Source organism: Numida meleagris, chromosome 14, assembly GCF_002078875.1.
Source record: "Numida meleagris isolate 19003 breed g44 Domestic line chromosome 14, NumMel1.0, whole genome shotgun sequence".
Taxonomy (NCBI): domain Eukaryota; kingdom Metazoa; phylum Chordata; class Aves; order Galliformes; family Numididae; genus Numida; species Numida meleagris.
In genome coordinates this window covers 10,172,942-10,200,782 of record NC_034422.1, presented here as the reverse complement: position 1 = coordinate 10,200,782, position 27,841 = coordinate 10,172,942, and the positions used below count along the sequence as shown (strand labels likewise).

The following is a 27,841-nucleotide window of genomic DNA, read 5'->3' as shown; positions in this document are numbered from 1 at the left end:
GCCGCCGCGCTCGCCGCGGGCGGGAAAGAGGGGGGGAGTGGCATCGGCGCTCGGCTACGCGGCCCGGCCCGAGCCGAGGGCGCCGCGGCCATCGATGGCGTGAGGGGGCTCGGCGCTCGATTTGTCCGCCTGCGCAGCCCGGCCGGAGGGATACGGGGGGCGGCGGCGATCGGCGGGCGATTGGATCCCCTGGGGGTGTCAGGCCGTGGGGTGGGGTGTGTGAGGGAACGGAGCCCTTGGGGGGGAGGGGGTATCGAGCATATAGGGGCAGGTGTGTGCGGAAGGGAAGGGAGGCCTGTAAGGGGAGGAGGTGTGTGAGGAGGGGGCTCCAGGCCCCGGGGGGGGGAAGGCGGGTGTGTATGTTAGGTAAGGCAGGCGTATAAGGGGGATCAGGCTTATAGACCCAGGTGTGTGTGAGGAAAGGCAGCCTGTGGGGTCCAGGTGTGTATGTGAGCTTCAGACCTGTGGGGAGACCCAGTGTGTGTGGAGGTGGCTTCGCGCCTACAGGCTCGTGTGTGCAGGAGGCCCTTCCAGGGCCCGTCCATCACAGGGCGGCATTGGGGCTTGCAGCAGCTGCTGCCGTGTAGCAAAGCCTTGGTAAGGGTGGGCTGTGTCACCAGGGGAGAGCTGTGGGGCTAAAAGACTGCACAGCCTGAGGAGGGAAAGGCCTCAGAGGAGAAGAAGCTTTAGCAGTGGCTGAGAGGCCTGGATTAGGAAGAGAGCAGAGCAGAGGGACAGGGTAAGGTGATATAATGCTGTTCCTGCCACACTTTGCAGTTTCCTATATAAACACTCCTTCCTCTATAAATATAGAGGCCTACAGTAGCTTGTCCACTGATCACTGAGCATGTTGGTGCTAAACAAAGCTGGAGGTCCAGAGCTATGCATTCTGCCCATGCTTCACGCAGCCTTATGCTGGTGTGTTTCTGCCAGTTGTGCTCCTGGGCTGTCTTCCAGGACCTTCGTGGTGTAGCCATTTCAAACTAAAGGTGTGGAAACTTGAAAGCAGCGTGTCCCAGGCTGTGGCAGCTGGTATGTGTTCTGCTCTTCAAAGGCCAGTGTTACAGGTTTTCTGGTTATCTATCGATTTCATATAAGAAACATGTTGCTGTGCTCTCTGTTTACAAAGGCTGAGCTTTGTAGCTTTTTTTCTCCGTTTCTTACAAATGGAAATAAAAACAGAAAGACCAGGACTTCTTTGTCAGCTGCTTTGCAAATAGCTGATGCTGACAAAGCAGGATGCAGAAACCTATCTTCAGACTGAGTGAATATATGTCAAACAGTGAGTTGTGATGAGAAAAACAGTTTTGATGGAAACACAAGCCAAGAACAACAGCTTGACAAAGAAGTTTAAACTGTCCCTGATAGCTCTTTGGGGCATAGATAGTTAAGTTTCTGCATTTGTAAGGGAAACATGGCATTCCTTAAAGCTGAACCTCCTCCCTTGGGTTCCCACTGGATGCCTGAGAGATGACAGTATAGGGTGTCTCCAGAAGGCTAATATTAAACATGAGGAATTGGTGTGGAGAGCACGCAGCAAGTGAGATTCCAGTTTTGACCACAGAATGAGCTAAAAAAATTTTTGCATCAGCAACTCTGTCCGGTTTCTTACTCATTTGCTGTACACAGCTCCTTCTGTTCAAAGGATTCCTCTGTGCTCTCACATTAGTGAATGCACCTGCCCTTTGTGTGCAAGCTTCTCCTAAAGGGTAAATTTGCTTCAGATGAACAGAAAGTGCTGAGGCAGTGTAATGTGAGTTGAATTAACCTTGGAAGGGCAGCCCCGGCTCAGCCTTGCTGAGTTTACCCAATCGCTATCCACAGCAGTGTGAGCAAGGCTGACTGGGGAGCCGATGGGTGAACTGCGTGGACACATGGAAGAGATACAGGAAGGAAATGGAAAATAAACTGGAGGGTTTAGCCAGCGTGCTGTTTCTAATTCTGCAGCTGTGTGAAGATGGGGAAGCGATTTGAGCAGTCCAAGCGCGGCCCCAGTGGTGCAGCTCCTGGGATGCAGCAGCAGTCACCGCACCCTTTCCTGTTCACCCTGTGGCCACACACAGCCCCGTCAGCTCTTCTGCATCAGGCAGAGCCCCGCGGAAGGATTGCTTGTCCAGATGCAGATGGCTCTGGCACCGATGTGATTGGCAGCAAGGGGTGGTGAGTGGCTCCAACACTTACAACTCCGGTGTGCCGAGTCGAGTGCCCCCCCAGTGGGACGCTGAGATCTGGGAGCTGCTTGCAGTAGTGCTGATGTTTAGCCATGTCTCAGCCTCGTCCCCTGTAAGAGGCAACATTTACTTACATAAAAAGGTTTAACACATGCTTTGTGTGGGTGTTCCAAGTTAAAAATTGTCAGTCAGTGCAAACAGATCTTTGGGATGAACTACTGAAAAGCAAAGTACATGTGCTGTGCCACTGTGATTCTTTTCAGGGCAGAGTATGACCCGGTGCCCCCTAGGCTGCTGGTGGCCTGGGCCAGCTAGTTCTAAACAGCACTGCAGTCTTCTTGAGTTTAGTCCTTCCTTACATCAAACCAATTCTGTTTTATTTCCTTTTCCTTGGTTAGCTGTTTATAGTGTCTCGGTGAGTCAACAAGCCATGCATTTGAGCAATGTCCAGGTGAGCATTCAGCACAGCTCTGCTAGAGGCACAGCAGTGATCGCTCAGTGCCTCCCAGGTGACGTGCAGCTGCGGGAAAGGGTGCAGTGAAACACCTGGCCTGAAATAGCAGCACGAGGCTTTTTCACACTCACTGTGGTTGCATATCTAACATGGTCCCTGCATGTGAATCTCACTGCAGGATCCACACTTTGGTCCTTCAGATCGTAGCAGTGTCCTGCCGGAGGATAACCTGTCCGTGACCGCTGTGAGGAATTTGCAGTGGGTTTGGATGCTTGTCTTAGGAAAGCTGCGATTGATTGGCATGGAGTAGTTTGATGAAAGCACGGAGGAACGAGGAAGACTTTTCCGCATGGAGGAAAGCAGTGCAAACACTGGACCAGCCCACATTTTGTTAGAGTGTCGGTAATAGCAGCTGGTGTCAGAACGTGACAGTGTGTCTCTCGAGAGGTCCGAGTTCTCCACCCCCGTGGAGCAGGCGCTGCCTTGAGCGGGGCTCGAACCCGTGTGCTAGTGCGTGACTCCGTGCCCGGGCCTCGAACCCGTGACCCGTAGGCAACCCGCCGCGCCCAGCGCCCCCCGCCCCATCAGGCCCCCTGTTAGGTGCCCGCCCCGTTCGCCTGCAGCGCCGCGCGTCCATCCGGCAGCGGCTCGGGCGGCCGGAAGCGGAAGTGGCGCGCGGGTCCTGGCACTGTTGCCAGAGCGCCCGGCGGAGCCGCGTCCTGCGCTGTCCCGTCTTGCCGCGATGAGCGCGGCCGGGCTGGTGTCCGCTACGCCGCCCGCCCCCGCCCCGCCCGGGGCACCCGCCCCCGCCATGCCCCCCGGCCCCGAGTACTACGAGGAGGAGGAGCTGGAGAGCGCCGAGGAAGAGGATGGCGAGCGGAGCGCTCGGGCCCGAGACTCCGACGAGGGTGGGTAGCGCCGGAGCGGAGCTGGGGGAGGCTGGGGAAGGAGGGGGTGCGGGCCGGGGCTGCGCTCCCTGGAGAGGTGGGTGCCTGGGGCTGCTTCGGCTAGAAGCGGGGCGGGGAGGGCTCTGAGCAGCGGGAATGTGCTGCGGAAACAACAGCTCGTTCGTTCGATCGCTGGAGTTTCCTGAGGAAGAATAAAAAAGTGAAGTTTGGAGGGGTGGAGTTGGAGCGGTGTTCCCGAGCGGTGGAGAGTCAGAAGGAGGAGAGCACCGAGGAGGTGGGATTTTGGGTGTCCCGGGTTATAAATGGGGTAGTAGAATAAAAAGTGCTGGAGAGGTCTGATGTATGAAGCTCACTTCTGTTTCTGTGGTGTGAAGGGGTAGAAGGAGGACAGAAGGTCAGGTAGAGGAAAGGTTGAAATGTGTAAGGATTAGGGGCCGAGAAGGTATTAGAAGAGAGAGGGCTTTGTAGTGGGACCATGAAAACAAGGGAGAAGAAGCCACAGTAAAATCCAGAGTATCCTGGCATGTAGGATGCATAAAATGATATGCAAGGGAGATGAGGAACGACCCTCGGACAGGATGCAGTGTCAGACTGGACGGGAGTCAGCCCCACTGCTGTCACATCGTGTCTGTGTGCTTCTGAACAAGGAGCCAGAGCCACGTCTGCAGGTCCCCAGGGGTGGTGACAGCATACACGTTGCTGTGATGCTCGCAGTGGCAGTGCAAAAGTAAACCAGGTACAGAGGGCTTTTTGGAGACCTACACACCAAAGTATTTCTCTTTCATTCAAAACTTAAGCTACTTGTGTTGAATTTTATCTTGCTATAAAAAAAAAAAAAAGTTTAAGGTGTTTGTTCATAGCCTTTCACTATTTTTTGTTGTTGTTGTTATTGAGAGACTGATGCCTTTGTCCATATGTGGGGAATGTAGCTGCACTTCAGGCTGTGCAGTTGTACCTTGTCTACCGTAACTCCAGCCTGGAGAAGCTGACCCCTCTTGGGAGAGGAAAGGGAATTCCCCCTTGGCTACCTGAGAAAAGAAAGCTGCAAAGGATTAGCTGAAAGCTAGCAGTGCTGTACTGCTTTGTTTTATAGTTTTTATTTTCTGTGTGTAAGATCTGGGCTATCTATATATTAGCACTTGTCTTTGCTTTGTGAGAATGACACGGTACTTCAGTGTGTAGCTGAGAAGTCAACTTCAGATTATAGCAAAAAAAATTATTAGTTATCTTAAGTGCAACCTCTGTGGTAAACCATAACAGCATCTACTCATAGTGCTTTCTATTTGCAGTGTTTTGAGTCAAGATGCAGAAGCATCCTGAATCAGAGCTCCTTCAGTCATTGTTTCCTGGGTGAAGCTATAAGAAGAAGCCTGGGAAATGTCCTTCAGGGTCCTAAGAGTGTGTTACCATCTCACTTTAGAATTGTGAGACTAATGGAAAGAAATCAGTGAAGTATCTTAAGTCAGTGCTGCTTAAAGTTGATGGAAGCTACGCTGTCAATCTGCTGGTGGGTTTACATGGGATAGCTTGCAGTGCCAGGGAAGAAATGAGATGGTTCAAGTCAGTTCTGAATTCATTTCTCCAGCTGCCTGTCTAGTTGTGTATTTGAGGGTAAATTGCCCAAGTGTGGGTTTTTTAGTCATTTACTATGTTCATTTAATCCTGCTTAGTTTTAACAAGTCATTCTTTACCTCATGTAGATACTGAAGATGCTAGCGAGACTGATCTGGCAAAACATGAGGAGGAAGACTTTGTAGAGATGAAAGAACAGTAAGTAACCCGTTCCAATAAAAAGTGAGGTAACATTTTTGCTGTGCTTTTAGGGGGCTGGGGGTAGATGTCTTGTTTTTGTAAAAAAAACCTTTGCAATGTTTGGACCGAGGTTTGGGTTAAAAAAACGTAGCTCAATGTAATAGCTAATGAGCACATGTAATTGTGTTTCTTCTGAGTTACTTTCTCAGTTCATGAAGCAAAGAAATGTTTTGGACAGAGAAACATCCAGCAGCTCAGTTCTGCTGCGAATGAATCCCTCTGCAGGCAGATCCTTTAAAGGCGTATTTGCAGCATTTTATGTTCGTTTACTGGCAACAGTGTGGTTTTTCACACAGGTCAGGAAGAGTTGGCCTATGTTAAACCACAGATATGTGAGAAAGGAAATGCAAGTCTACAGCAGCACCGGGAATAGACTTTGGTTTTAGTTTTGGGTTTGCTTTTTTTCTTTCGGTGTGTGTGCTGGGGGAAGTTTTATATGTATATGTAAAATATATACATATATATATAAAATATACATACATATATGTAGAATGTTAAGGTCTGTGTGAGGAAATGCCTTTTGTTTTATGAGTGGGATTGTAATACACAAATATCAAGACTTGGTGAAGTGGCAGAATGATTCCGTAGCAAAGTTTCTGGTGTCTGTAGATCTGAATGTCATCATAGGTTTCCACATTTAAAATAAATAAAATAAGTCTTGTTCTTGCTGAAGTCTTAGGGAAATAATTGTCTTGAATGCGTTGTAAAACTGACGAGTTGGCCGTTTTTTAGGCAGAGTGATCATCTCTCATTTGTAGAATGAATACTCTGTTACTTGTTTGTCTCTTGAAGTTCTCCTGAAAAGTTTTTAATTCAGTGTAAGCACACTATAACCGAAGAAGATAGTGAAGCCAACCACATATGCTTGTTTTTCAATGTAAAGTTCTCTGTCTTTGCAGGATGTATCAGGACAAACTGGCATCTCTTAAGAGGCAGCTGCAGCAGTTGCAGGAAGGTGAGTTTTGAAGGGCGGTAGCTTTTCTTTAAATAATTTTCAGCGCTCTTTAAAACTGAGATTTGTTTGGAGAGCATTTGCAGAGGTCATAGCAAGACGAGGATTTTGGTAGATTCATCACAGACTCAATATTGACTCTCTGTTGTGCTGCTTCGGGAAAAATGTCAGCTGCTTTCCATCCTTCACACTGCACGTTTGCCTTTGAGCCTCTGTGTGTGCAGTAAGCGTTTTTAAAAGTAGTTTTTTTTACTGTCTGAGAAAACAGCAAATGCTTATCAAAATAAACTAGGACTGTAGTTTGCTGATTGCAGGTGCCACTGTTTCTGCTTCAGGAGGCATGCGGCCTTTTGAGAAAATGGAATACAAAGAAAAATAAAAATTTCGGTTGAAATCAACAATTTCTTTTTAGGTACTCTTCAGGAATATCAGAAAAGAATGAAGAAGTTGGACCAGCAGTACAAAGAAAGGATACGAAATGCTGGTAAGCTGGATTTCTTTCGGAGATGCTGCGTTTGTCTTTGCATTACAATTTTTGTAACACCAGGAGAAACGTAAAGGCAATTCTATCCACCAAAGATAGGAACTTGCTGGAGCAAAGGATTCTATGCTCTGAGGGTAGAGTGTAGGTTTTTGGGGTTTATGAATCACGGTGGAATCTTTCTTAACATCACCCACCCCTTCATCAGCATTGTTTGCAGGGTGTTTACTAAACACCAGTAAAAGGTTTAGGCTTCATTGGTGTGAAATAGCACGAATGAAAGTGTTTCATTTTGATCTGGCATTATGCCTACAGTCTTCCACATTGGCTCGTTCTTTTGTGCACCTTGCCTGAAGCTTTCAGGTGCACTAAACAGTGCACCAATAAACATTTCTCTTTGCAGGAATAGGAAGTTAGGACTGTGCCCAAGAACAACGAACACAGAGGATTTGCTGCTGAAAATGTTACTCTGTACAGCCATGACATTGAATGGGCTGCCTGCACATGCTCTTCTGGCTCTGTCTCAGAAGCCAGGGCCGAAGTTAATTTTTAAAGTGCCTAGCTCTCAGCCCTTCTGAGTAGCCTTTATTGTGTTACCACAAAGGAATGGCTTGGAAATCAGATCTGGTTGCTTGCTTTCCTTCCTGTTCTTTTTCCAGTAGCTTCTTATCTTGAATACCGAAGCGAGGACCTTTTGTAGAAAAGTCGGATGCATCCCATAATGCCTGCACCATTTTACTGTGAAATAAGTCAGGGCAGTTGTATGTCAAATATACAGCAACCTTTCAATAGTGCAAGCTATCTCCTGAAAGACACTGGGATAGTAAAGGATTTGCTTGAGGAATTTAAGTAAGTTGAGCTGCTTCTTGCAAACAGAAATCTGTCTTCTGAGGTGAAATTATTGTATGTTAGGGTGGCATTCTAGTAATTATGGGATGCTGCTGTGAAATGAAGACTGACTGCAAACTCGTATCCCTGGCTGGCAAGGAGTGGTGTTGCAGCAGCACGTTTCTTCCAGAGGAGGGCAGATTGTGCTAGGTTTTTGAATTAGGATAAAATCCTGACTGCCTAGTATTACAGGAAGAGTGGTCTTTCGTGTTGATTCTTCCCATGTTGAGGGTTGGTTTTGGTTCTGTTTTTTTTTTTTTTTGACAATTCAGGTATTAAAGCAATAGTTTAGATTTGCCTGTATATGATAACCTCCATAATGGAAGCATTCCATCCTTGCTTAGAAGATAGGGCCCTTTGCAAACAGAGGGTTTAATTTTTATTTTGGGCATCTGTGTTGCTTTTTATAATAATTTTAAAAGTGACAAATACTGCAGGGATGCTGCTACAGACTTCCATAAAGATAACAGGCTCCAGTATGTTTCAGAGAAGTTTTCACTATTTCAGATATTTCCATAGGTTAAAATGCTGGTGAAATACGGTGGCTTGAGGACTGACCAGGTGCCTTAGTTTCCTTTTTTGGACACTATCTTGAGCAAAGATTTTCTGTGCAGTGTGTCCTCCGGGAAACAAGAGAAGCATCCAAACTTGCTTAATTTCAAATTATTAGGAATTGCACAAACTTTGCAGGAATGTCTCACACTGAGGAATCCATTGGCCTCATCCTGTCTGACTTGAACTAAGGTAGTGCCATATGTTAGAACTTACATCAGTGATATGTAGCAGCTTTCTTGCCTATTCTCTCAGGCCTAAGCAGCCTGAAATCAGGCGCTTGTGTTAAATAGATGAATCTAACTGCTGCAGTATTATTTCTGAATGAGTCATTGCTGAAATTCATAACATCAGTCTCAACTGTCAATTTTTGCCAGCTGTTCATCCAACTGTGTGTTTCAAGCTTCTGTCTGGAAAATTTGTATCTATAATTGGTTGATTTTGATGACTGGAGGAAGGGTGGACTACGTACTCAGTATTGATGGAAGTAGTAGCTGAGCTGAAAAGGGTGGTTTACTGCTGCGCTAGGTTTGCAAATGTGATTAAATAGCTGTAGAAAACTTCAATTAAGTTACTGAGTCTTTCTTGTCTTTCAGAACTGTTCCTCCAGCTGGAAGTGAGTACTCTTTATTTATTAAAATGCATATTAACTAGGTGGAAGGGGTTAAACCTGCAGCTTCATCAACCAGGACTTTGTTTTCTCAGTTTTTCTTTCACCCTTTAGAGTTATTGCAGTTAAGAACAGAATTCTGTTGTGTTGCCCCCAGTAACTTCAAGGCAAAAGAAAATTAAAAATACATTTTTTTTTTTTTTTTTTACAAGCTGTATGCTGCCTGTGCATTTGGTTGTTTAAAAACCTTGTTTAAGCTTGCCTGGGGTGATATGTGATAAACCTGAAGTGCTCTCTGTTAGAGACCTGATAGGGTATGCACCATTAAAGTGTGTTTAAAAAGAATTAATTCTTTTGCTGATAACGGTTCTGCTTCCTTAGTCATTTCAGGTGATTTTCTGTTGTATTATGTAAATATTGATAATCTGCAGAAGTGGCTATAGTTTTGAACAGAAGAGCTAATGAAAGCAGGGCAGTTGAAAGAAGGTGTTGCCAAATCATTGACTGGGGATATTGGTTCTTTAGCTAACTCTTTTATCTTTTGATTTGCATTAGACAGATCAGGTGGAAAAAAATTATGTCAAGGAAAAGAAGGCAGCAGCAAAGGAGTTTGAAGATAAGAAAATTGAGCTTAAGGAAAATTTGATTGCAGAGTTGGAAGAGAAAAAGAAGATGATTGAGAATGAGAAGTTAACCATGGAATTAACAGGAGGTAAAAACAAGAGCTGTCATTGTTCTTCCCCGCTTTGCTACTGCTTAGAAAAAAGAGTTTAAAAAAAAAACCCGTGCTGGATTATACAGACAGCCTGGCTTTAAAACTTCCCAAATGCCAACTGATGCAGAACACAAAGTGGTGGTCTTTTGGTGGAGAATGTAGTTCATAATGAAATTCAGTGACCTGCATTATTAACATGTAAATCAAAGTAGTGTCAACGAAGGAACAGAGTGGACAAGCTTTCTTATTCACTTTTTCTCCTTTCAAAAGAACAGATACTGAGTTCTTGTGATTTCTGGACTTCATAAAATTGTGCTGGACGCTGGGTTGGACTCATTCCTGAAAGCTAAACTCGTGTGTTTAGATCCAGAGCTTCTTTTTAAGACAGATTTTTGAGATGCTGCTGTAGAACAATATTTCTTACTTTACATTGTACAAAATTAATTAGTTGACTCATTGTATGTACCATGGCTTTCCTCGTAATTGGAAGCCCCTTCCTTGGAGACATTGAAAGTCAGGCTGGACTGGGCTCTGAGCACCTGATCTAGCTGTAGATGTCCCTGTTCATTGCAGGGAATTTGGACTAGGTGACCTTTAAAGTTCCCTTCCAACTCAAAAGGTTCTACCATTCTATGGTAATAAGCTGGTAAAATAGATTGATTTCAGTTAGCCGCATTTGTGTCCAGGCTCTGGAAAATGAGCATTAAATGGACAAATTTCTTCTATGAAACCACTTGGTAGCCTTGGTGCCTTGTCAGTGCTCTTGGCAGCAGTGGACTCAGTGGAGTGATGGAGCTAGTTGGCCTCCTTCACAGGTGGTGCTGCTCTGATACTGAACCAAAGGTCTGATCTGATTTCCTTACGAGGAGCAACTCCCACGTGTTATGGACAGATGATGTTGGCTGTGTTGCTGAGCTCTGTCCATGAGTTAGAGCTTTGACATCTTTCTTAGCATCTACAAGTGTTACGTAAGCGCATCGTTTAATTGCTGTTCAGAAATGAGAAATAAAATCTGTTCGGACATGCTTTAGTGCTGGTGGTATTGTACAAATCATTAGGGCTGATCTGGTCTGGTAAACACCTTGTGCTGGTTGTTTTTTTTAAGGATCTTACAAAAAAAAAAAATTAAAAACAAAAAAACCATTTCTGAACACCAATTCAATGATGCGCTTATGTAGCACTGACTGGGTCTTGCCTTTGTGAATCTGCATCCCCGCGTTCTAAGAAGGAATCCAGTGTCTCCATCAGCAGACAGGACAGCTGTTAACATCAGGATTGGGATTTGCAGAGTTGAAGGGAGTCTGAGGAGGAGCAAAAAGAGGTATTCAGTGGTAATGTGTCTGATTTTTGGGAGCAGATTAATTCTCCACTGGGAAATGCCTCCCTCCACTCTTGTGTATCCTGAGGAAATAGGCTATTTCATCAGGCACAACTCTGGTAAAAGGCATGTAAATAACTGTGGAGAAGCAATTCATTCTGTGTGCGTGTGTGCTGGGCCTCTCCTATCTCCCTCCTTCCAGACCAGCAGAATTGCAATTTGATTCCTTTAGAAGTAGCAGAATTCATTGTGAATACATACCGGAGGCTGAGAAAGAAGCACAATGGAACCTGTGTGGGCTCGGTGATTTTCAATACCTATAGAGAAGCTCAGTGTGGGCAAGAATGCAAGTTGGCAGCCTGATGAGGAGCGGGCTGGTTTGTGAGTGCTGGGACTTGCTTGCAGTTTCATTAGCTTGTAGCTGCTGTCTCCTGGAGCACTGCCTTGTGTGGGTCTCACCTGTTAAGCCTCGTGTAAGCTTGTGTTCCAGGTGAAATCTGGTGGTGCTTCAGCAGCTCTGTGGAAATTTCTTCATCAAGTTATCGTGAATCTCAAGAGTCTCAAGGCTCATCACATGTTTCGTAGCAAATGGAAGACTTTCCAAGTGTTTTTCTCTGGAAACTTGATGTGGTACTAGCTTCCAGCTGACTTGTTGCCATTGTATTATACGGGTTGCTGAGATCAGTCGATATTCAGATTTTAAGAAGTACAGATAACAGCTTTGCGACAGCTCATTTCAAATCACTTTTATTAAAAGGTGGAAAAGCCTCAGCATGGCTGCCTGTCACCTTGAGTAAGTGCTCTGAGCCCCTCTTTTTGAGGCTCTTGTAAATCACTCTTCACAGATGGCAAGAAGTGGCTTCCATTAACACCGTAGCTTATGTTTTTAGTGTCTGCAGAGCTATTAATGTGCAGTGTATTTCAGTCAGCTTTGAATTACAGAGTTTCCTTTGGTGTACTGTTTGTGGGCGGCACTTCATTTTCTTTTACTTACTTTTATTTTTTTTTTTAAGTCTTTTCTCATAGTGTTTGTTCCCTTAATGTGCAGAGAAAAGTAATGTTGTGTGTTTTCAACGTGCAGAGCTACTCAAGTGTGCAGTGTCTAAAAGGAAGCTTCATATACATCAGTGCTATCTAGGATGTGATTTGTATGTACTCAGGGCCGGATAAATAATTTCCAGCACATAGAGGGAGCAGTGAGGTTTGGGGTTTAACGTTTTAGATGTGGTCTCTTGCTTGCCAATTTAAGCTATCTTCATAAATTAAGGAATTATCTGTGAGAGGTTGAGAGCTGAGTTGAGCAGTTCAGTTCAGAGCACCTGTAGGCATTTGGACAAACTGTAATGCTGGTAATGACTTGCTGAGATGTTTCGATTTTGGACTATTTTTCCCCAGTACATAAGTTACAGCTTATGTCATAACAACAGTTGTTGTGAATTTTATAATTAAGCTCACTTTTTAAGACGTCATTTGAAACTTTTACCAGGTCATCTGGTTTTAAATCTTATTTGTGTTTAGAATTGCTCCAGCAGACTTGTACCAGTCTCCATCTTGAATGCAGTAACTGTATGGCTTAGACAAACCTAGCGTTCCAATTTGAAGACATGAGAATGTCTGATGGTTTAAGTGCTGCTACCTCTTCAAGTTTTATTAGCAGAGAACTCCATGAATTCTGCCTTTTAAGTGATCTGTTTAAAAGCAGATATGTGGCGTTAGCATGAGAGAATTTTTTCTTGAACCATCATAGCATTGCTGTGCTTCAGTTACCTGCACCTAAAGGAGCTGTTGAGTGTCCCCAAACAGCTGTGCTGCTTCCAGACAATGAAAGCTGTAACCATGGCATCACAACACAGCTGTTCAGCAGTGACCTAGTATAAAAGAGAGCTCGTATTCACTGTCAGCAGTTCCAGCTTGGATGCTAGAAGCTATCCTGAAAAAAATCCAATTTTCTGTGTGAAAGAGAAAAAATCGTTTTCCTTGTGCCCTCTGTAGAAAGTCACTGATCCTTGCTCTTCTCCCAGTGGTCCTATCAGCTCTCCAACTTTGTTTCTCTGCAGACTCTATGGAAGTGAAGCCTATCATGACGAGGAAACTGAGGCGACGACCAAATGATCCAGTCCCCATCCCAGACAAGAGGAGGAAACCTGCCCCTGATATCCTTTTACAGAAGCATTGGAGGGCTTCTGTTACTTGAAGTCAGCATGCTGCCTGCAAGGCAAAGTGCATCAGTGTTATTACACACAGGAAAGAGAATTATATGAGGTGCTGGAACCAGGATTTAATGCAGAAAATGCAGCTTGTTATGTATATTGTGTGATTAATAAATAGTGTACAGCCAACCCATGGAGATAATGGCTTAAACCTCACAGTAGCATGAGATAACGTAGGTGATTTTATTTTGCCGTGGAGGCTAGTGTGAATTCCTCTGGCACTTTTTTCACAAAGGAAAATTTTAAAAGAACGTTCAACATAGATGTCGAGGCAGTTGATTCCATAGATAAGAACTGGCTTTTTCCATGAGCCACAGCTTTTCTCATTTCAAAGTATGACAGCACGTTTGCCAAAAAGATCATATTTGTCATATCAAACTATGCTTTCCATTTCTGATAAGGGCTTCAGATATCTAGTACGGAAAGATGCATAGCAAAACCAAGGAGCTGGGTTTGTTCTCTGAATTAGATTTTGTTTTTTTTTTTTTTAAATCTTATTTTTATACATCTCAAGAAACAGAAAAACACATATAGGTAATCCCTCCCTCCTGCCTCGTTGCATGCTTTTTGTAATTAAAATGTTCCCTGGCTTCTGGAAATATGTGATGATGGGTACCTTTTCTGTATGTATTAAATTCACCTGGAAAGGAAAGCGGTGATATTTGCTCTGCAGAAGTTTATTATTAGATTCCAAACTTGTTTTGCTTAGATCAGATGAACAAACTTAGCTTGCAGCTCCTGAGTGACTCACGTTTTCTGAAGGCAGTGTCAAATCTTGAACTTCTGGGCATCTCCAGTTTTAATTAACTTCTTTTTAATTGGAAATTGCTCACTGTTTCTAAAATATATATATCTATGTATTTATTAGTGTTCGTATCTCATCTGAAATAAGTTTCATTGCAAACATGACCTAATGATTGAGTGTGACACAGCAGCCACAGTCCATCAGGTTTAAAATCCTTACAGTGCAGCTTGCTAATTGTGCTAGCTGCATTTTAATACTTGAATATTTTTGACTTAACAGCTGTCTGAAGGAATGCTATAGGTTAAAACTGGAAAGAGGCTGCAGTGCTCTGAGTACTGTTTTCTGTGTGTGGAATAGACACAGAAAGAGGAGCGGTAGCAAAGAATTCAGAAGATGTGATAGTGAAGCTATGCAAAATGGCTGGGCTCTAGTAAGGTTATAATACACTGATTTCTGTGTTCTGATGTCGTATTTTGGTTTCAGAGTTTGTTTTCAGTTGAGCAGTATGGTCTTGTTTTGTCCTCATCCACATGAGGATGTGTTTTGTGCCGCCTGCTTTTTTGGGCTGATTTTCTTGAAGTTTTGTGGATTTTTGTTTTTGTTCCTGCCTCTATTCCTACCTATTGAGTTGTGAGGTGCTGCCTTTTTTTTTTGTCCTAGCTCTGGGTGGCATTCAGCTTAATTGTACAGAATTTCAAGGAGATCTGTTGTGTTTCAGCTCCCAGATTGTTATCTACAGCAATGCAAGCTGAAAAAACATTGGAAATGCTCCTGTTCAATGCCTCCACCAAGTAAATGTCAATGTGCTAAAGGCTGTGAATGGATGGTTTTAAGTGAATAACTTACACTGATGTTGTAGTGTTTGCTGCTAAATATGAGGCTTTGTGGGGGTTGGCTTGCATTAATTTGTGTGATTAAAAAAAAGCTGAAGTATAATGCCCTTATTAAAATCCGATGCAACTTTACAGGAACCTTCTGGCTTATGTTTAGTGAAGTGAGATATCATTGACCTTTAATTTTTAGCCTTGTCAAGAGCTTTAGAGAGCCTTAATTCTGGATACCTCAGCTAAATTACTTGTTGACGGATGAGCAAATAATGGAGGACCTGAGAACCCTAAATAAGGTAGGGATTATGGCTTGATTTATATTTCTCTATTTTAAAAAGAAAGCTGGTGTTTTCTCCTGAAAAGGGCAGAGCTGTCTGCCTCATGTTCCTTTCTGAGATGTGGGACTGTGTCATCCCAGTAGGCTTTCGGAAGGAACACAATCTAAGATTTAGCAAGAGGGTATCTCCTCCCTTCTATTTTAGTAGGTTTGATTAATCTAATTAAAATGATTGCCACCTAAAAACGTTTCCTTTTGTCAGAACCAAGTGATAAGCTATCTCACCGTGTTTCTGCCTTCCCCTGCGTGGCTGAACAGATGTTAGCACTGTTTTCTTTGAGATCCCAGCCTCTGCTTCAAGCCTTTGGGGTCTTGTCTTTTCTTTTTTTTCCTTCCCAATCTCGCAGTTCTTCAGTGTACGGGTGGGCTACAGTGTGTATATTTAATGCTCAATTTTTTCTAGATGTGATTATCCTCCTGTTTTCTTGCTAACTGCTTTAAGGCTTACATGATTTCTCATATTAGAGGCTGCTCGTTAAGGCTTTTGATGATGTTAATGGAGCATGCCTTTTGTGGCAGCTGTAGAAGTCTCTCTAATGATCTGCATTCTGTGTTGGGCATACCCTGAGAACAGCTGGATCATGCTCAGAGCATGGAGCGTGCGAGATGGATTTGGTTTTGATTTGATTTGGTGGACATCGGAATGCTGTGACAAAATTCAGTTTGTGCACCTTCAGTATTATGAGACTATCTGCACCTTGAGCTGTTTATGGCATAGCGTTCTGGTCTTGTTATGCCACTTAACTGTACATTTAAAAAAAAAAAAAATACAACCATCTAGAGTGTGGGAAGAAAGACCACCTCTAAAATTATTCCTGTAGCCTTCCTTGGCCAGTGTCAGATCGCTAACGCTTCTCTGTTCTCTTTCCATGCAGCTTAAATCACCCAAGAGACCAGGTGAGTTGACAGTGGCACTGGCACTGTTCACAACCGTGCTGTTTTGAGCAGAGAGTTGTATTGTAGACTTCTTGACTGTGTCATTTGACTGTGTAGCTGTTTTGACTGTGTAATTGCTGTTCTTTGTGTAGTTACTGTGACTTAATGGGTGCCCTGTGGAGTCTCATAGTCTCCCCAGAAGCTTGGGGATGGGAAGGGAACGATACGTATCTTTAGGTGTCTCAAACATTGGGGCAACGTGGGACAATTTAAAACATGAGGCAGTCTAGCCTGTAGCAAGATTTTTTCACTATATTTGCATGCATCTGGACAGCTTACCTGCTTGTAAAGTAGGTAGAGGGCTGAGAGCATCCAGTTTTGTGCGTGTAGCTCTCTGGGTGTATCTGTATGCTTCACTTCAAGATTGTGGTACTAACGTGCTGATGTGGTCCTGACCCTGTTTTATTAGTACATTATGAGTTAGAAGTAAAACAGGATCAAGGACGTAGTGCTTATCACCTGCCTATACGTACTTCAGTTGCTTGATTTATTTCAGTAAGTGTTACAGTTGATGTAAGCAAGGCCAAGGTTGAATTAGTCAACCGGAGAGAATTTTTCTAAAGGAAATTTGAGGTTGTAGCTTTCTGTGCTTGTTTCTGCTTAATGTGGCCATATTAAATGACTCTGCAGTCGGATGTGCTGCTGCATGGTGGGCATATCCTAGTTCTTAAATGGTCTCTTCTCTTCTCTTAGCCTCTCCCTCCTCCCCTGAGCACCTCCCAGCGACGCCAGCGGAGTCTCCAGCGCAGCGGTTTGAGGCCCGGATAGAAGATGGCAAACTCTACTATGATAAAAGATGGTAAGTCCTGGTAAATTTCTGTTTTAATCATTCTGAGCCTTGTTTTGTGACGAGGCGATGACTGCAAAGAGGAATTGCTTTCTTTAAGGAATCCCGGGCAACTGTTTTTGAGCACTCATTAGCTACATCCTCCAAGAATTAATCATTGTGGCTTTTGTAAATAAGCTATAATGGACTGCTCAGGCCTCACAGACTTTCTGGAGAAACTGCTAGCTTGGAAACTTAAAACTGACTCCATAGAAAAAAAGATTGTGCACTGTGACACTTGGGAAATAGTTTTGTCGAATCTAATCTCACGTAAGAGAGCCACCATTGGCTGCAGTTTGTTGGAGCACTGGAGCTGGTCAGCTGAGATACAGAAGTTGAGTGATTGCAGGTACAGCTGTTGCCAAAAGTGTTCACAGTCCTTGTGCTCTGCTGTGTAGTACAGTAGCTCTTCACTCCACAAGGTGGCAGGAGAAATGTTGTGCACCAGATAAGCATGATGAAAAATATTTCGAATAACAAATCCTAATAACCTTAAAAGATCAGATCCATGCAGAAGAGGCAGCTTCAGAATTGCTGATTGGATGTAGCTCTTTAAGTTTTATGGGCATTTAGCTGTGGAAGCCTCACAAAATAGAAAGAAAATAAGATTTCTATGCAAAATTTATTAGTAGATCTTAATCGGAGACATGCAAAACGAGATAATCAAGGAGGCAATCTAGTACTTCTTAAGCAGAAAGCAATTTCCAAGTAGCATGCTTATATGTAGCCTACTCTTTTGGCTCAAAATAACGAGATGAGGTTGTAATTTTCTCACTAAAAATAAGCTTTGAATTTGTTGTCTAAGCAGCAGCTATCTGGTGCCGTTGGTCATTTTTTTGTTGTTGTTGCTTGTCTTCTGGTAGTGAAGTTTCATTGAGGATTCAATGTATGCAGCTCTGATAAAAGCTGCTGCCTGGAGCTTCAACTTCCTTGAAGCGTAAACCAGACATGAACAGGCTACTTGTCACTTCACAGATGCTCCCAGAATTTTATTTCTCGTGTAGAGCTACTATCCTCTCTAGTATATATTTAGATGAATAAACAGTTCCTTAGAATCTTTAACCATGCAGATTACTGTAGTGTTGCATAACAAGAAAAACAGAAATTCCTGTATGTGTGCCAGAAATAAATGTGAGAGCTCAGGAGTGGCTGCTTTCTCTGTTTCCTGACAGCAGCCATGAAAGGACCATTATCTCCAAGTGGTGAATGCTTAAGGCTAATCATGGCCTCCCTAAGGTCTTGCAGAAGCATTTAAAAAAAACCTATTTCCAAACCTATTTCCAATTTCAGGATGTGGAATTAGACTTCCAAGTTTTCATCCTCCTGTTTCTTCCATACTCCCCACCAGATCCTAAACTATGGTGCACAATAAAGCAACCACCTTATCATTTTGCTTTTAGCTTTGTCTGCACGCAACAGTGCAGAGTGATTTCCTTCAATCTTCTGTTGCAGTTGAAAGTCTCAGCCTTTTAGCAAAGCATTTTGTAGCAGTAAGTGAAATTATTTCTGCTTCTCTCACTTGTCATAGTGGGACGCTTTCTGTATTGCAAAGCAAGAGATGTCTGCCACTTTCTCTCTTGAAAGCCAACTTAAATTCCATTGCATTTTTTCCTCAGCTGTTTTCCTGTTGAATTCTATCCCTTTTGTTCCCCTGCAGGTACATAAGCTTAGTGAAAGGCTGAGGTTACTGAGGTTCACCACATTGCTTCTGTTGACCTGTATCTCTGCATGCATGGAGCGTGAGGCAGCTCAGCACTGTTTCATTGAGGAGTTCTCAAACTAACTTGTTATCCTACCTTTTCTGTACGTAGTTAACATAAATCTACTGATGGGCACCAGCTTCATGTGTGTCATTGTCTTTGGAGTTCACCGATAATTGAAAGCTTCGAGTGAAAAAATTATTTCAATATCTGTGCCTGCACTGATTGCACTCAAGAGTTTTCATTTGCACGGTGTCTTCTGCACTCTGATTGTACCTAGATGATCAATTCTCCTTGCTTAAGCACTCAACATGTCGTGGTAGGATGCTGCTGGACTGGTATTCCTATCTAATCACAGCGAGGTCTGGTTTGGAATAGCTGATAACTGTTTCCTTTACATCAGTTAATGGTCATCTGGGCTCAATAAGCTGCCATTCTTGGCTTGTATCATCGCTGCTCTTGCATTGCCCTGGATCCTGCTGATATCCTTTCTGCTGAAATGAGAAAGGATAATGGTTGGGCACAAGTGTGGAGAGGTTGCAGGATTTGGATTTGTGATTACCTTGCCCAGCCCTTTGGTAATTAGCACTTTTGGAGCACTGAAAGCTGATGCTATCATTTTTGTTACTGGCAAGAAATGTGAAAATTCTGAGTACATGAGCCAGTAGGGAGAGATTGTGGAATAAACTATTGGATGACTTCCATATTTACAGTATGGTTGTTGTAGAAATAACTGTAAAGCTTATGCAAATCCAAGCATTTTGGCAAATGGCTGCCAGCCAATCAGACTGCAGGGATTTGCATACTGAGTAGTTACTGAAGGAATCTCTGCTGATTCTGCAACTTGGATTTCCCTGTCAAATATGAAGCGCATCTTGATGAGGGTGAAGGTGGAAATACAATTACTCTTTTATGGCTGTGGAAGATTTTGGTGCTTTCTTGATTAAGATTGCTTAATTGCCAGTTGGTTTCAGTGTAACTGGTGCTGCCTGCAGAACTCTGCAAAGCAAAAGGAGCAGAAGCTGGGAGTTCTGTCTAGCACACTTTGCAGTACTTAGCAGAAACGTGGCGAGGGTGAAGAAGGCAACACCACGAAACGAAGCAATTGGGTTTGGAATTTTGAATGCTTTTTACTTCATTTCATACAAAGGCCCTGAGAAAAATATATAGCATGACTAAAATATGATCTAAAAGTGAAAAATCTGCTCAGACACTGCCTGCTTACTGCGGATATATATCGCTTCTTAGAGTCAGCTACCTATCACTTTGATGTAATTTTTGATATTTTCACAAAATAAGATGATGTTGGAAATTTAAAGTCTGCTAAAACAATAGACTACGCAGCTGGATTGGGTACACTTCAGATCTGTTGTTGTGCTAGTGTTCTACTGATTTGGGTTTTTTTGGGGGGGTGAGGGGAGAATGTGAATAATCCTTGAGTATCTAATTTGCTCTGTAAGATTTTATCAGGCGTAATGTGGTGTTGGTGCCTAGAATCTATCCCGTGTCTGAAGTGTGGAAGGCTAGTTTGGCTAGCTATTGAAGCATGGGCTTATTGTGAATCTGTGTCTTATCTTGTGTCTTGGTGCTTTGCCCCTGCCTCTTTTAGATATGAAATCTGTTTTAAGCAATCTGCTTTGAGAATTGAATTCAAACTGAGAGAGCTTCATGCATTCTGAAGCTGCATTTAAATGCCAAGTGTGTGGAGGATCAGATCACAGCTGTGTTTCAAAGATGGGGAAAGCGGTGTGGAAAGAAGAAAATGACTTCGTATTTATTCTATCCAAATACTTGTAGAATCCTGACTTTATCAGTCTTACTATTGTTTTCTTCTGCAGTCTCTGGATGGCTGGGGCTTTCACGTGTTATCTCTCTTTAATTTTTGCAGGTATCACAAGAGCCAGGCCATTTACCTGGAGTCTAAAGAGAACACTAAGATCAGCTGTGTCATCAGTTCTGTGGGCGCCAACGAGGTAGTGGGCATCTCTGTGTTCACAGGGGTGGGGAAAACCCTGGGTCGCTTTAGGCAGGTAGCCTAGAGGAAATACTGCTTTCAGAAAAGATGTAATTGTTCAGTGTATAAAGCAGCTGGATCTAGGATGACACTGAATTGACATCTCTTCTTGAGGCTTCCTGTGTCTCTAAAGAGTGATACTACATTTTGCAAGTAATTGTTTGGCAGGCAGGAAAAGTGAGGAGAGCTGTCACATTGCATCTCCTTGATGCTGCATAGGTAAGTGCCATTTGCATTACTTAAAGAACATGCAGCTCCTATTAATGCAAAATAAAAATAAATCCCATCGGGATGCCGGGAGGGAATAAGGACAAACATTGTCACCAAATTTACTTCCTATCAGGGGAGAAAATTCTTTCTGCTAACCTGAGTATGTATAATGTAAAGTGTGCTGGCATCATTCATCACCTACGTGGAAGATAGAAGGGGTGAATCATTTGTCAGAGGCAATTTCCTGTTGGGTAATGATAAAGACTTAGAGAAGCAGGTGAAGAGAGAGATGTGTGCTGGAGATTGATGTGAATCTCACTGCAAAGTGAGCTTCCTGTTTGAGCAGTCTGTTGGTTGGGCAAAGGGAGCAGTTCATTTCTTGAGCAGATTCCTAGCACTTTGAGGAAAGGAGCAATAGACTTGAATGCAGTTCTCTTCAATCAGGCAGTAAAGTAGCTTTAATTTGTTAAGTTAAGGGAAACTACTTCATTTTCAACGAAATGAGTTGCATATGGGCTATGCTTTGGATCACAGCTGTTCTCCTTGCTATAGCAGTTATGCTCAATGCCTGTTTACTGAGGTGAAGTAGTAGTGTGCTAACAAACGCGTTACAAACGTAGTACTGCTAATTTGATTAAAGTTATTACTATCGACTTAGAACAATAAAACTCTTAGTCTTATGGGAGCAGCTTACCTGAAACCTGAGGAAAATGCCATCTGCTGCTTACTGCGTGTAGTTCACTTTCAAGTGACACGGTAGGTTGTTGATTTTTTTTCTGAGGATGGCTGGGAGAAGGCATGGCAGTTAGTTTTCTTGCAATGGGCCATCACAATACAAAAGCAAGGGAGATGAAAACAGAATGCTGAAATGGGAATGTGCCCTTAGGAGGGCACTGTGCCCCTCGGATTTCACTGCTCATTCAAATGGAGTTGCTGAACTGTGGTCTCACAGAGTCCTGCGCTGAGTTAGAAGCAAGGAGGCAAACCTCAGTCTGAGATCTCCAGTGGTAGACCACGGTCATAATTTGATAGCACTTCTAATGGAAGTCAAGTCAGTTGGAAGGAGCTTTCCTAAAGGTACTTGGTGCAGATTGTCTCCCCACCAGCATGTCAAAGTTCAAAGTGAGAAGCCTTAACTAAAGAACATAATATTATGGCATAAAAAGGCTTCCACATGGCTGCAGAAAGGAAGGAATTAGTTAACAGTGTATCAGAAGTCTCCTCCTTCACATGAAGATCAAAATTAGTTTTCTGAAACTTGTTTTGACTTCTGGAACTGACTGCAGGCCTCTCCAACACTCGCAGCTGTGATGATCGTACTTAAAAAGAAATAGAAATTCCACGTGGTTTCCTTGGAAACTGAGTTAGATTTGGAAGTCCATGGCCAGACTCATGGAACCAGTTCAGCTTCTGCATTTTGACAATAAGAACCTCTTCAGTAGGTGCAGGAAGGGGTTTTCTTCCTGGGATTTATTCAACACTCCGTTTATTGGAAGCTGGAAAAAGAAATCAAGTGTTTTCCTTTAGAAGATAGGAATAAAATAAGAGCACGGTTGTTTCTGTTCACCTTGCCCTTCGGTTCTTTAGAATGAACAGATGTGTTCTTCTGATTTCTGAATACATTTTAAGTCTAAAACATCCATTTTAAGTCCACAGCGTCTTGATCCTTTCATTCTCCTTAATTGTGTGGCACATTTGAGGGCTAATTTTACTGTTGTGGTCGCTGGGAACGGAATTTGCAATTTCCTACAAATGAAGCTGAAGGAAGCTGTTAGCTTTGATAAAGCAGTGTACCAGTCCATCAGCTCGTGACGGAATGCAAACCTCTGTGCCTGTTTTCTGTTCTGAGTAGGCACTCAGTTTGCAGCTGGATGAGTTATTTTGGTTAGAAAAGCCTACCCAACACTGGGGATGTCGCAGCAGGGGTGATTATCAGAGAAGGTAGATTTTAATTTCTCTGGGGAAATAACTGAAGTGCAAATGCAGGCAAATATTCGATTTATTTTAAACTGAGGACTTTTCTAGTCAGGTCAGATTATAATTAAAATAATAGTTAAATCAATATATCACGTTAGGGCTGTAGCTAATGATATCTAGGAAAAATCAGTTTGAGATAAATTGCATTCTGACACTGACTTTATAACCCCTTGCAGTGGAAAATACTGGGCTTCTCTCCTAAAATACTCGATTACTCAGGGCTAGAAAACTTGTTTTTTTTCCCTGGATATATTTAAACATTTTAAATGCATTAAAATAATAAAAGGCAGAGGAGTTCTGTTCAGATTTGATTTTTTTAAAATGCAGTTATTTGGGTCTTAAAAATGATTTTCATTTATAAAAGTTCTCTGAAAGGCTGCTTCCGTGGAAGCAATTTGTCCTTTGAAACGTACTGTATGTCTTCAAGCCATAGGAATCCTTCCATGCAGGCATTTTAAAAGGAGGCTCTTTTATCTTCAGATACAATTGTTCAATAAATTGTGAGAAATGCTTCACTGAACAGAATCTGAGTAAGCTTTTCACTTGACTAATAGTTACTTGTCTGAGCAAATCCCAGGGCAGATTATTTTTATGATCTGTGGATCTAGAGGGCCTTATTTTTGATTAGGCAAGGCTTAATGCCAGAGTTCTGGTAGAGAGCTGTAGCAGAAGGAAATTTTGCTTTCTTGATGAAGCTTGGGAAGAGTAATTATTCTTGATGACTGTTTTGAGCAGCAAGTTGAAGTGGTAAAGGCAGAAGTGTTAGCAGAAAACTAATGTGGGAAGGGAAAAGGAATTAACCAAAACATCACGCGCCCGGAATAACAGAGACGTTCAGACCTGTCAGTCAGAAAACCTGGAGTTATTTGGCTGTGTATTACTGACATGGGGTGGGATTTTTCCCTTGTTTTTCCCTAACATATTCCCCCTGTCCATCTCTCTCTCTCTCTCTCTCTCATGCAGATCTGGGTGAGGAAAACCAGTGACAGCACAAAGATGAGAATCTACCTGGGGCAGCTGCAGCGAGGTGTTTTTGTGATCCGTCGGCGATCGGCTGCATGACTGTATGCTCTTCCTTGGTCCTTTTTTTTTTTTTTCTTCTTCTTCTTGTTTTTTATTAAAACCAATAGAGAAACCTCTAATGGGGAATGGCAGTCTGTTCACTCTCATCTTAGAAGCAGACAACGCTGTCATAACCTCTTACGAGACAGTTTGTGGCTGGCCACATTATCCCCAGTAGTCCTAAAATCTTGGTGATACACAAACACTGCCCTGGACTATTTCTGGACTTTGCATCAGGCTGCTGTATGCCTTTTTTTTTTATATTTTGGATGACTATTTAAGAAGATTTGCATCATACGTTTCTTCATCGTTGTTCCATGGTGCGCAGGTTGGACTTGTATGTTGAAAGCAGCGTAACTTTTGCGTTTTGAATCAGACCAACAGAAGAAACTTTGCTTGTCAAGACCCGGGGTCGTTCTTTTTGGCTTTCTTTCCTTGCAAGGCTCAGGATGTCGGGCAAAAGGAGATGAATCCTGCCAACTTTCAGCTGCAGCTGAGGAATGCATCTGTAATGTCTGGTACACATCAGCTTTACTGGATGAACTGCTTAAGGACTCGAGTGCTGAAGCTTGTTTGGGAAAGTCTGATTAGTTTAGCAAGTGCTGAAAATGGAGTTGATTTTAATATAGCTAAGCAGTCACACGTGGCTAATCTGAAGCATCCATTTCTCTTCACATTAAAAAACCCTTCGACAAACAAGCAAGGAGTATCTCTTATACCTAGATTTCCTGGAATAGGCAGATGAGGATAAACCAAAGGATTGGTTAACTGGACTTTGCACATACAAAGACTACAAGTGTGGTACAGACTGGAAAGCTGCCTTAACAAAACCATCTTTCCCCCAAGCATCATAGGTTTCCCTTTGAAGGGTGTTTTAATTACTGGAGATAATGCTGGATTTCTACACGTACTTACCCTCCAAAAACACAAGAGGTAAAATGTTCAAGAGATGATATTAATCATATTCACACCCTTCTGAGGTGTTTAAGGATGTGACTGGCATTCCTTCTTCTCAGTCTTCCTGATGGCTGAAACCACCGATGCCGTGTGTGACTTCACTGGCAGGAACTACACAGCCCATTGGCATCACTGTCATATCCTCAGCTTCTGTGCAAGTCAGCTCTGTGCTCCTTCTGAATACTGGTCAAAAAGTTGTAATTTCTGCCTTTGCCTATCTGTTACTTTGTGAGCTATCTTTTGTTTTTGCTTTTCAGCTGCCCTCTCATTCAGCAACGGTCTAGCCTGTTTCATATCTGGATAAATAGAGTATTTTAAATGACTGTTTCAATTTCAGTTTCTTTTACTTGCCACAGTTGGGTGGCAGTCGCATCCCAGTCACTGATGTACGTACGTGGATCTGGGGTGGAATGTTATGGCTGAGCTGATGCGTTGCGTTTTTGGCTGAAGCACTTCTCATGTATTTGCTGTGCTTAGAATTTCAGCTAGGTCTGGCCTTCTGGTGGGGAGGGGAGGACGTTGCTGTTTCCCACCCCTTAAAAATGTGCCATCTTTGCTGCAGAGTTAGTCAGGTGGAACGCAGCAGGCTGTATTTTGTCAGGTTAACAGCATACTTAATATAACTTAACATCCTCTGTGTGCGTGACAGGTTTTTATATAAGGTGATCATGTACTGAACAGGATTTGTCACGAAGCCTTAAAGTGATCATCACAGTTCTTATAATAAAAAGCATTAAGTCAATAGCAGGGATTTTTTTTTCCTACCTTTATCACGTTATGAGCACACACGTTGGGGGAAATAGTTGCAAACTTGGTGGAGTTTTGGGAAGATATCCTGCCAGCCTGCTAACAGCTGATGATCTCTCTTCTGCTGTAATGTTATCTTTAAAGGTGTTGGTAGAAGCATGGAAACGCAGCAGTTCTCTTAGAGCCAGTGTGATATCGGTGCACATCATGAGCTTAATTCTATAGCCTCATCACTGCAGCTCAATCTGAATCAACATCAGCTCACCTTCCCTATCCCTGGGCAGAAGAGGGAGGAAACAACAGCTGCTGTCACAATGCAGAACCTGCCTTTCCATTGCTGTGGTCTGACGTTGCAGGGTTTGTGGTGGGTGGGGTGACGTCTTCAGTTCCCTCCCCAGTCAGAATCTGGATGTTCTCCTGGCAGCAAACCCCTGTGGGGCTGCTGCACCATTTCCTTCTGTAACCTGGTGTTGATTCAGGGCAGCTCTTCGACGTGGATCTGGTTTGCAAGCACTTTGAAATCAAACTCTCACGCGGTTTTCACGCTGATCTTGAATGTTCAGGAAGGATGTACGGAGGCTGTAATAACTCCCTTCTGTTCCTCGTCCACTGCCTGTTTCCCCGCTGCCCCTGAATTGCCTTTGGGATTTAATTTCTGCTTTTGACAGTCCAGAGCATGGGCCTACAGCCCTCTTTTTGCTCACGTTAAACTCCTGCATTGAAGGTATTTCCTTTTAAGGCTGCTTCATACTTCCTTTCTCATTTTCACGGTACGAATGTCTTTCTTACCATTGCTAATCACTGTGAAAAGTCAGTCTCCTCTGTTGAAGTAGGTGAATATTGTATCCTGTTTGTTCCAGCAGGCTGTTGTGTAATGACCCGTGCCATTACAGGCTGGAAGTGCTCAGAATGTAGTGCCTGACTGTGCACTCAGGAGAGCAGTGCATTTCTTTAATCCTTGAGGGATGCTCCTGGTGCACTGTGGTGAGGGTGAGCCCTGCGGTGATCAAGTGTGTGGGCATCAGTGGTAAAAATGAGGATTTCCTGCTGGGTGGAAGAAGGGAAGTTACTCAGGGAGATGGACACAGTCCTTCCTAACCTCTAAGAGAAAATTGGTTCTTTTCCTGTCTGCTGTTTGTCTAACAGCAGTCTTTTGAAGAACTCAAATCCTCGGTGAACGGAAACGATTTTGCAGGTATGAAAATGTCAACCCCGTTATTAACAGTGTTGAAAGTAAATTCAAGAAGTGGTTGTAACTGCTGGCTGTAGCAGCTCGTGAAGAAAGGTGAACTTTCTGCCAGTAACAGATTTACTGAGAGTTAAACTGCAGCTGGCTGTGTGTCTGCTGGGGAAATAAAACCAACGTTATTTAGTACTCGATCAGCCATTAGATACCCAAATATGAAGGAAGACAGATCAGCGAACCAACTTCCAGTGACTTTTTGGCACCGTGCTCACTGAAAAGTTTTGAAGTCTTTTTACAAGGTTGAATGCTGATCCAAGAAGTTGTCTTATTCAGCTGGAGCACTTTGTAAGGATACAGAGTGGTGTAGCAACAGAAGCCCTGAAATCGTTTGCGATTTCTCATGTTACTGGAGCACTTACAAAAATGAAATGTAAAAGAGCAAGACATTGTTGTGACCTTTGCGAGTAACTGTGAATCTTCCTCTTGGAAAAAAACAAGACAGTTTGAGGCGCCCTTGGGATTCTTATTCCTCAGGAGCAAATAGAGCAAGCACAAAGCGATTAAGGAAATCTGGATCTTTACGGTTTGCTGTTCCTAGTTTTAGTTTGACCAGTTCCAAGAATCACATTGTAGTACGCTTTTTAAAGTATTTAGGAAACAAGAGGAGATGTCCTGTATGAATGAAAGTCCACTGGCGCTGAATCTTCTCATTTTGTGCAGTTAAACAATTCCACTATTTTGGTAATGTTTCGGTATCAAAGTCTATAAATGCAACGTGCTTTCAGCGGTGTATTTTGAAGCAGGATAGGCATCTAAACTCTCAGCATGTACCCAAGGCTCTCAGCAGTAGTACAGGAAGAGTTACTTAAGCCTTGGGATCTGGAATGCCAATGCTTTGAGCAACGTTTGTCATTGTTAGGCCATCAGAACCAATAGATTTAGCTCTCCTAGAAACAGCTGCTGAGTTATTTCGTCAATCTTGGATTTGCCTCCTGTGCAAACCATCCGTTGCCCACTGTGCCTGAGCTAGCCTTGTCATTTTCCAGTTAATTCTACTTTTCATCCACATACTCTATCCCAAATCCCGAGAGGAAAAAGTACCGGGACAGAAAGTGATGAGGCATGCATTTTTCATTCCACTTTATTAATGTTCCTTATTTTTATTGAGTTAGGATTCTCCTGACAGTGATTGCCTTCAAATCTCCCCTGTTTATTTAATGTCTATGGCAGGTAATGAAAGCTAATG

At 43.1% G+C, this 27,841-nt stretch overlaps 1 protein-coding gene across 26 annotated transcripts in view; it reads left to right on the top strand.

Moving 5' to 3' along the window:
* The window catches only part of SUDS3 (SDS3 homolog, SIN3A corepressor complex component), a 61,187-nt gene continuing 36,674 nt past the window's right edge, over window positions 3,329-27,841 (top strand). For 18 of the 26 annotated variants that reach the window (XR_002443340.1, XR_002443329.1, XR_002443342.1 and 15 more), the window contains exons 1-12: window positions 3,329-3,533; window positions 5,234-5,303; window positions 6,245-6,300; window positions 6,710-6,781; window positions 8,815-8,834; window positions 9,384-9,540; window positions 12,919-13,014; window positions 14,878-14,939; window positions 15,856-15,877; window positions 16,610-16,715; window positions 20,331-20,415; window positions 23,607-24,638. Coding sequence is in view for 1 of the 26 variants with exons in the window: in XM_021412388.1 (XP_021268063.1) it covers window positions 3,368-3,533; window positions 5,234-5,303; window positions 6,245-6,300; window positions 6,710-6,781; window positions 8,815-8,834; window positions 9,384-9,540; window positions 12,919-13,014; window positions 14,878-14,939; window positions 15,856-15,877; window positions 16,610-16,715; window positions 20,331-20,415; window positions 23,607-23,705 (1,011 nt within the window). In the remaining 25 variants the exon portion in view is untranslated. Of the gene's footprint in view, window positions 3,534-5,233; window positions 5,304-6,244; window positions 6,301-6,709; window positions 6,782-8,814; window positions 8,835-9,383; window positions 9,541-12,918; window positions 13,015-14,877; window positions 14,940-15,855; window positions 15,878-16,609; window positions 16,716-20,330; window positions 20,416-23,606; window positions 25,405-27,841 lie in introns of those variants that run through there. The other 8 variants (XR_002443350.1, XR_002443348.1, XR_002443349.1 and 5 more) reach the window with 2 other exon arrangements.